The 8,676-nt window shown below is 34.8% G+C and overlaps 1 protein-coding gene across 5 annotated transcripts in view; it reads right to left on the bottom strand.

Annotated features, from left to right (window-relative positions):
* Positions 1–4,281: 4,281 nt before the first annotated feature.
* The window catches only part of CEP57L1 (centrosomal protein 57 like 1), a 75,942-nt gene continuing 71,547 nt past the window's right edge, over positions 4,282–8,676 (bottom strand). For 4 of the 5 annotated variants that reach the window (XM_040627610.1, XM_008706242.2, XM_008706238.2 and 1 more), the window contains 4 exons: positions 8,069–8,146; positions 7,709–7,953; positions 6,560–6,704; positions 4,282–4,701 (listed from right to left, as the gene is read on the bottom strand). In XM_040627610.1, coding sequence (XP_040483544.1) covers positions 4,483–4,701; positions 6,560–6,704; positions 7,709–7,953; positions 8,069–8,146 — 687 coding nt within the window. In that variant the 3' untranslated portion in view covers positions 4,282–4,482. The remainder of the gene's footprint in view (positions 4,702–6,559; positions 6,705–7,708; positions 7,954–8,068; positions 8,147–8,676) is intronic. The other variant, XM_040627611.1, reaches the window with a different exon arrangement.

Genomic DNA, 8,676 nt, shown 5'->3' with positions numbered 1-8,676 from the left:
TCACTTAGCAGGGAGATCGGTAGAAGGAAGGGAAGAATGAAGGCGGGGGGTAAACAGAAGGGGGAATGAACCACGAGAGACTATGGACTCTGGGAAACAAACTGAGGGCTTCAGAGGGGAGGCGGGTGGGGAGATGGGTTAGCCCGGTGATGGGTATTAAGGAGGGCACGTATTGCACCGAGCACTGGGTGTTACATGCAAACAATGAATCACGGAACACTACATCAAAATCTAATGATGTACTGTATGATGACTAACATAACATAATAAAAAATTTTTTAAAAAAAGAGGGCTTCCTAGAGGAAGCAGTACACTGAGAACTGAAGAATGAGGGAAAGATAGACAAGCAATATCCACGGAGGAAAAATCTAGGCTGAGAGTAGGATGGATACTTCACCCTTATTTTAAAAGATAATCAGCCAGAAAGCTGATTATTTCACATAACTTTTTATCTTTTTTTTGACAGATAATTCTTAATTCCCAACATCCTTCCTCTAACCACACTGGATCCATTCCCCCAGCATTGCAGACTGCTGAACTTAGATTGTCACAAAACTGCCTCAGAGCGTGAAGTAACGAGAGATCAGTTTGCTTCTCTATTATTTTCCGCTGAAACTGTTAATGCACATAGGTACCCAAAGGACCATGCATATATAATAAAAAATAAATTTCTTTGGGGGGGTGCTAATTTATAATTCTAATAATTGCCTACGGCATCTAGTAGGATCTTGTACCGAATGAGAATTCAATGACTCTGTACCAATAAGGAAAACACTCCCAACAATCCCACTAGGAAAAAAAATCCACCTAATTCTTTAAATGACTAATTCACAACTACAATAAAAACAAACTCTGTCCTACACAATATTTTAAAACTTTAAACTTCACAATTTTGTTATGACTAATTCTCCTTATATAACAAAATATAAAAAAGGAATTAAAGGAGAAAAGTTACATGAAAAATAAGTTTATAGATTATGAAGGAAAAGGCTGAAGTGTTGGCAAGGTCTATTTAATTACCAAGAAATAAATTGAGTTTTTCATTGATGACAGTCAATACTACTTTTATTTATCCTTATTTCATTTTAATCAAAAGGTACCATGGCACCCATATTGAGGGTTTTTTTTTCCCCCTCACAGATGCTATTGTGCCATAGGGAGGTTTGTCTTGTTATACATCTGGGAGTCAGGTTGTACTTATCTAAACTTCACATACAATTAAATGTTCTCAGTACATACAGCTTTAGTTACAGCTAAATAAAGTTCCAGGAAACCCCATTAGGAGTTTCACTATTTACTCTACACCAACAATGGCAGCTGGTACATTTTTGGCCATAGTGAGCACTCCTTTCATTGTGCATAACCAACCAGACTTTTCCCCTTAGTTTGATTCTCACCACATTGCAAGTCAAATTTTAATTTAATTTTTGATGTCTTATCACAGTTTAAGACTACTCTTTCAGAGTTAAAATTGTATTTTTAAAGGAAAAAGGCTATCTAAAAATCTCAAAAACTTTTAAGTACACCATCACCACTCACTAAGCTCACTATTTTAAGTATCTAATCTTTTACTGCTGAAAACTGAACGTTTCCCTCCAACCCTCCTATCTTCAGCTACAACCTAGTAAAAATGGCTAGGTTGCCAATGACCCACATAGGGACAGTTAATTCAAGATTCCAACTGCTATTTCCAGAGTTAGAGTACTCACAATACCTGCTATTTTAAACACTCAAGCTTTCTAGTTTCACAGTTTCATCAAAGTTAAGACTTGTCTTGACTAGAGAATTCCAATTTCATTTTTTCAATTTCTGATAAAATAAAAAACAAACACACCTGTTTTTCACTGAAGTGAACCAAATCAATGATATCCTACCGAGTTTCTGCTAGGCAGAGCACAGCTGCGGGGTTGCTACAGCAACTCTTGTACACTGACCACAGATTGCCCCTGTCCAGGAAGGAAATCATTTGCTCCACCCCCTGAGGAGTCAAAGGCTCTGGCAAGCAGCAGTCTGCGAGCAGGACACGTTTTTAGTTCAGTAGCTGTGATGGAGCAACAAGAGACAATTCTTTAGTGTCTCTCCATAATAACGGTTACCCAACAACCAAACCAAGTTGCTGTGTGTGATTGCGTATTTCTGCACCATGGTAAGACCATATTCTTTCTTCCCTCTCACTAGAAACCTGAGCTAGGGAATAAGCCAAAACAATTTCCTCCCAGACATGCAGGCAAAGGAAAAAAAAAAAAAAAAAAACACCCACAAAATAACAACCAAAAAACCCAAACCCAAGTAATTAGAATATTCCCACTTTCACGAAGAATACATTTCGGTTCTTGCTCTCAGGCTTTAACCTGTGCAAACTCAGGTTCTCTGACAAATTTGGTGGGGCAGGGCAGTCAGATTGAACATTTACTGAGTTTTTACTCAGTGCCAACCCTTCTGCTAGGTGCTTTGCCATGTTATTTCATTTAATCCTCACAACAATCCTGTGATGTAGGTAACAATATAATCCCTACTTAACAAATAAGAAATGGAGGCTCCGAAGTTATTTGATTGTCCAAGCTACTAAAGGGTGGAGACACAAATTGAACCAAGTCTCCTAATTCTGAAGTCTTATGGTTTTTCTCCTAAACTACTCTGATTTTCCAAGAAAATTCTCAATTCTTAACTGAAATATTCAAGTGTTCCTAAAATGACTTTGTTTTTGTTTTAGCAATACATTTTTGCAAGTAATGACTTCACTACTAATAAACTAAATATAGTCAGCCACCTTCCTAAATGCATAGAAAACAAAGGCACAGAAGGATATAGGGCTGCATTATGGTCCTGGTGAGTTTTTTGGTAAGTTTAAACTATAGCACTCACATTCTTGAGGAGGAAAGGCAAACTTGAAAGGTAGGTAAGGTGATGAAAATGGATTTAGATGAAGGGCTCTGTGCCACATCTCTGAAGAAGCTGTAGAGGGAGACGGAATAAGAGTGGGTGAAGGACACATGCAATACTTAAACCAGAGAGAATCCTTCATCTCTATCATAAGTTACTTTCAAGGATAATTCCAAGTATCCATCTGCCCATTTTATTTCCCCAATTCAGGTTTGGAAAGGTCCTTTAACATAATTCCTCTTCTCTCAGTGAGAATGAATCACAGTTTTCCTCTTCTCTCACCAGAAGTTCCACCATTACCCCCTTTCTCCTACATACTGTTAGGGGTTTTCCTAGGAGGATTGTCTTTAACATAATTGCTTTTCCTAGCTCCCCCAGATCTTGCCCTGGAAATTCTTTCATACCTATAGCTTGATTATTCTCCCACCTGTAGATAAATAAATGTACCTCCAACTCTGTCCGTTTGGAATCACCATTTCTTAAACTGCTACCCTAGCTTCTGAGTTCCTCCCTTCTACTATGCCTTTTCTGTCAGTCTTCTATTTCTACTTCAGTTGAGGACTTCAATTCTCTAGTTGCCCCAAAGGATTTCAGTGAAAAACCAAAAAAGTTCAAAAGAGTCATACTAGTTTCCATAGGTTTCTTAAAAGATAGGTTAACAAGTGTAAATTTATTATAAAGCATACGTATACAAAGAAATTGCTTAAGACATCACTGATTTTAAAAATATTTTTAAAATGTATCATATTCCTCTGAATTTTTACTGGATAGGTAATAAAATGCCCAATTTATTTTTCCTATACTTTCCTATAAAAGTGGGTGCTGGAAATTCACATTCTCCATTTATACTGATTATATATATATATATACTGATGATTATATATATGATATGTACATATCATATGTACATATGCAAAGACTAAAACTTATCAAAAGTTTTAGTTATAAAGGAATAAGATAAGTCACTGGTGTTAAAAAGCAGCCCTGGATTTGTAAAAGAGAACAGGAATTGCAGAAAAAGGCTTCTGTACTTGAGTTACGGTCCTCGAAAAATTAAGTAACTACGAGTTCCTATTTGTAATTGTCACATAAAAACTTGGGCTAAAGGCCTCTTTACAGAGCTCTTACATTTCCAGAAAAGAAAAATATTTCATAGCTCTAAAATAAGATAGGGAGGAAGCACCATGATAGGCAAAACACCTTTCATCACTGTGTTCATTTTACATTGGTTCTTAAGGTTATAAGCCTACTAAATGAAAAAGTGGAATACTTGTATCTCAAATTTAACTCAATTTTAAGTATCACCAATCCAGTATAATTTCTTAGACTTAGCTTAAGAGATCTGCAAAATGAACAAGGTGTCTAAAACATGGACAGATTAGGTATTTCAGTCAGTAAGAGAAAAAACGCAGTCATTTATTATTTGTGACTCGTAGGAGGTCATTAGGCATTAATTTAAAAGTACTACAACTTGACACTTTATAGGGACTAGAAACATAATTCAAAATCTCATAAAGGTATATATTAAATTAAAACCACTTTAGACAATTCAAGATCTCACTGACAGAGTTCATTTAAGGTGACAGTTTTACTATTGTGTTACTGTTCCCACATGATATCATCTCTTCTCAATTTCATTTGAAGATTATGGACTTGTACTGGATGAAAGTTGCTGTTCTTCTGAAGAGAGTTAGTTAGCAAACATTTTCTGGGACTATTTTTTATGTTCTTTGATCCTTTAAGGTTGCTCTCTTCTCGCTGAATACCTGAAGCTTCATTCATCTTTGAGTTTTGAACTTTTTGCTGCAGTTTACGGACCTGGAAAGAAAAAAAAAATCTAACATTTTAGTAAAAAAGATATTAAAAATATGCCCTGAAATAGATGGATTGGATTGATGTTATAAAGATTACATGAAATTTAAAAAGTTCATTAGGTCTTTATTTATTGAATACCTATTATATGCCTACAACACCATGCTAGTTAGGTAAAAATATCATGAATAAAACAATCCTTACTCTCAAAAAGCTTATTGCTCTTATTAGTGAAAGAAAAGCATATACATGACAACTAGAGAATAATTTAGGCTGGGATAACTCTGAGTAGGACAAAAGGTGTTTATTTGAGAAGGCTAAAGTATGACAAGATCAATGTGGGCTGAGAAGATCAATGAAAAGCTGAGAGGAAGATTTATAAGAATATGAAATGAGTAAAAACTGGAGAATAGAGACAAGAGAAAAAGGACCTTTCAGGTGATATTAACAGCAAAGTAAAGATCTGGTGCTAGGAATGAGCATTGAATTTATAGAGTTGACTGTGTATATGTATGTTTTACTTAGAAGTGTTCCTGAATTTAACGTACTACTCAATGCCAGTACAAAAAAAAAAAAAGTTTCATTCAGTAGTAACTGGTAACAGTTGGGTAGAAAGAATTAAACAAAATAAAACCTATCAACTTGCCAAAACCCATTTCTGCCAAGCCTCGTCCATTACTTAGTCTCTTTCACTTATGCATAGGCCTAATTTGTAGAGCTAATCTAGACATTGGTATTTGTCCAAGGCCATTTTAATTGCAGAGATTAAATTTATCATGATAAAATGCTTGAAAATTTATACCACTACAGCTATTATAGAACATAGATAATATTTTTCAAAATATAATTTATGTGCATTAAAAATATAGCTATTTTTCTATTCCCTTCTCCGATGCATTTCTAAGAAAGTGTGTAAGTTAAATAATCTTCACCCTAACACAATCATACAAAAAATTTACTTACTGGAGTCTTAAAAGCCAGTAAAGTGAAAATATTTGCTTCAAAAGTTTCATTTCCTCTTTTTCTCTTTATTGGTCATAGAAGAATAAAGGCAGTAAAATTCTGAATCCTTTATTACTTTCCTATAAAGGTGGGGAAGGCTTTATTGTGAGGTTAATGTATCACCAACTTATGTGAATGCTGATTATTCCATAGGCAGATAGCTACATGATGTGATCTGAAGGTTCCTGGAAAGACTCCCTCTGCCTTCTGCTCCAGCATTGTAATAGTGCTAGTAATTCAACTTATGGAATCATTGTCTTGGAATAAAATGTATAACATTTCATGATTCTTCTGTTAAAATATTAAAGTTGTTTTGTGATTCTTAGTTATTAAGAATTCACATGCAAGGAGAGAGTTCCCCTTACCACCACATTACAGCCAGCTAAGCACAGGTCCCCAGGGAATGGGACACAGCATAACTTCTCCTAGGAAAGTAGAAGTAGTGGTTTTAGCATTAGAGTACTGCTTGAGGAGCCAGGTTTATGTATGGTCCTGAAGTAGAACCCGTCAACATAAGGGGTTTCATTAAGGCATCAGGAGTGGGGAAGATAAAGGGAAAGAATTTTAAAGGGTAACCAGGAGGGCTGCAAAGCAAATTTAGTCAACCTCAAACTTTTCCCGAGGCCGTTCTGAATATATAACTAAACTTTCTTGTTCCTCTTACTTTACATTATCTTGGAGAGTTATGTAGGAGGCAATGTTATTCCAATGGGACAGATGGCTCTATAACAGGCCCAAGGGACTCCTATCATCTTTTCATTAAGCCACACATACAGACCTTAAATTTGAAAGATCATACAGAGATATAACACTGACTCCAGATATATCTTTTTATTAAAATCTTTTACTAAAGCCTTCTTACATTGTCTTGATGCTTCATCAGTTTGGAAATTTGTTCTCCTTTAATTTCCATTTTCTTAACTAAATACTCTAGTTCACATTCTATGTCTTCACAGACCGAATGACTTTCAGTTTCCTTCATTTGATTCAGTAGTTCTTCATGCTCCCTATGAAAGAAAAGCAAATATCAAGCACTGTTATGGTTTATACTATATGTCTTTGATATAATTAAACAATATTCTATTCAATCATAAATTTTTGTTAGTTAAATATTAATTTTCAAAGATGGTCTCTTTATGTAGAGTTATCTAATTATTATCTATGGTAAATATAAAAGGCTCTTATGATTTGAGATTAGATAAATTTAGAAGTATCTTACACTTACGGTCTTAAAGAACCTTAAAATAAAGTCTGAATTCTTGATGTTCATAGCTAAATGTAATAAAACATTGTGATGTCCTTAGCTAAAAGCATTAAAGGACTCTCTTTAGTTCCAACTGTGGCATTCTTAGTATAGCGTGTTTGGGAAGAATTGCAGCTATAAAAATATTTGCCTGAGAAATCTCTAGATTTCGTGATAGCCCACTTCAAGAGAACCAGTTGTATCTTCTACATAGGTCCTAGTTCAACTAGTTGGCTACCCAAATCTCATATTTTCTGGAATTTTTGTTGAATATATGTTTAAACTTGGGGCTTAAAATATGTATCCCAGTCAGAATCTTATTTACTATGGATGCTTCAAAACTTATAATGCAGACCAGCCAGATTTTAAAACAAGGAATTGCTTTCCTGCTTGTCTAATGAAATTTCACTTAATTAAAAAGATTATAAAAAACAAAAGGAGAATCTTTCTTATAAAAGCATTTGTGATTTATAATTAAAGGTCACCAGACTGTATCTGTTAGAATGACAGTTGTATTTGTCTATCAAATCAGATCTTGGGAACACAGAAACTCCTTAGACTGGAAAAGTAGTAATTATACACAGATGAAAACTTAAATACTATCAATAAACACAGTGAAAAATCAGTGACAGTAACTCTGCAGATCAAAATAAATCTAAATCTAAGCAAGGCCTTTAAGAATTCATAAGTGGCATTGTTCTTAAGACTGAGAAGAAAAAAAGATACCTATATATCTTGCTAGTTCTGATAAAGAATAAAAATACTTACATACTCATTTGGTCCAGCTCATCCTGCATTGCCATCAAAAGTTCAGACAGATTGTCACCAATAGAAATGGAATTTTTTGAATCAGAAGGTTCAGCTTTACCCTGGGAAGTTGTTCTAGTAGGCTTGTAGAGACAGCGAGGCTCCGTGACTTCAGTAAGTTTCTGACAGGTATGTGGCCTGTAATGTTGCATCAACTGCAGGAGGCTTTGCATACTTGCATTCACAGAAGAGCTTGCACTGGAAGACTTTAGGGGAAAAGAAATAGCTAAGAACAATTTCAAATGACTCATGGCATTTAAATAGCGCTTACAACAAAGCAGGAGTGTGTCTGAACAAGTATCTTCATTTTTCCTCTCTCACCTTCTCAGCCGTAATAGGCGGTGATCCAAGCTTTGAATAAATTTGCTGAGGTGGTCCTCCCTTTAAACATTTAGTTTTCTAAATATTGACCAAAAAAGTAAACAAAAATTGTTTTAAAAGACATTTATGATATGAAGAAGTCTCAAAATTCAACAGTAAATAATGTGATTAGAAAATAAGCAAAAAATGTGGATAGACATTTCACTGATGAGGTCATATAGATGGTAATAAACACAAAAAGATCTGCAACATCATTAGCCATTAGGAAAATGCAAGTTACAATGAAATATCACTATATACCTATCAGAACGGCCAAAATAAAGAACGGTGACAATACCAAAATGCTGGCAAAGATGTGGAGAAGCCAGATCGCTCATGCAAGGTTTGTAGGAATACAAAATAATATAGCAACTTGGAAAATAATTTGACAGTTTCTTGTAAAACTACACATGTACTTATATGATGAGTACATACGATGATTCGACAATTACACTCTTGGACATTTATTTTAGAAGAATGAAAACCAATGTTCAGACAAAAACCTACACACAAATGTTCATAACAGCTTTATTTGTGACAAACACTGAAATGAATCTAAATCTCTTTCA

The sequence above is a fragment of the Ursus maritimus genome, unplaced genomic scaffold (genome assembly GCF_017311325.1).
Source record: "Ursus maritimus isolate PB19 unplaced genomic scaffold, ASM1731132v1 scaffold_13, whole genome shotgun sequence".
NCBI lineage: Eukaryota > Metazoa > Chordata > Mammalia > Carnivora > Ursidae > Ursus > Ursus maritimus.
Note: the sequence above shows the minus strand (reverse complement) of the source record. Positions and strands in the feature narration are given on the sequence as shown.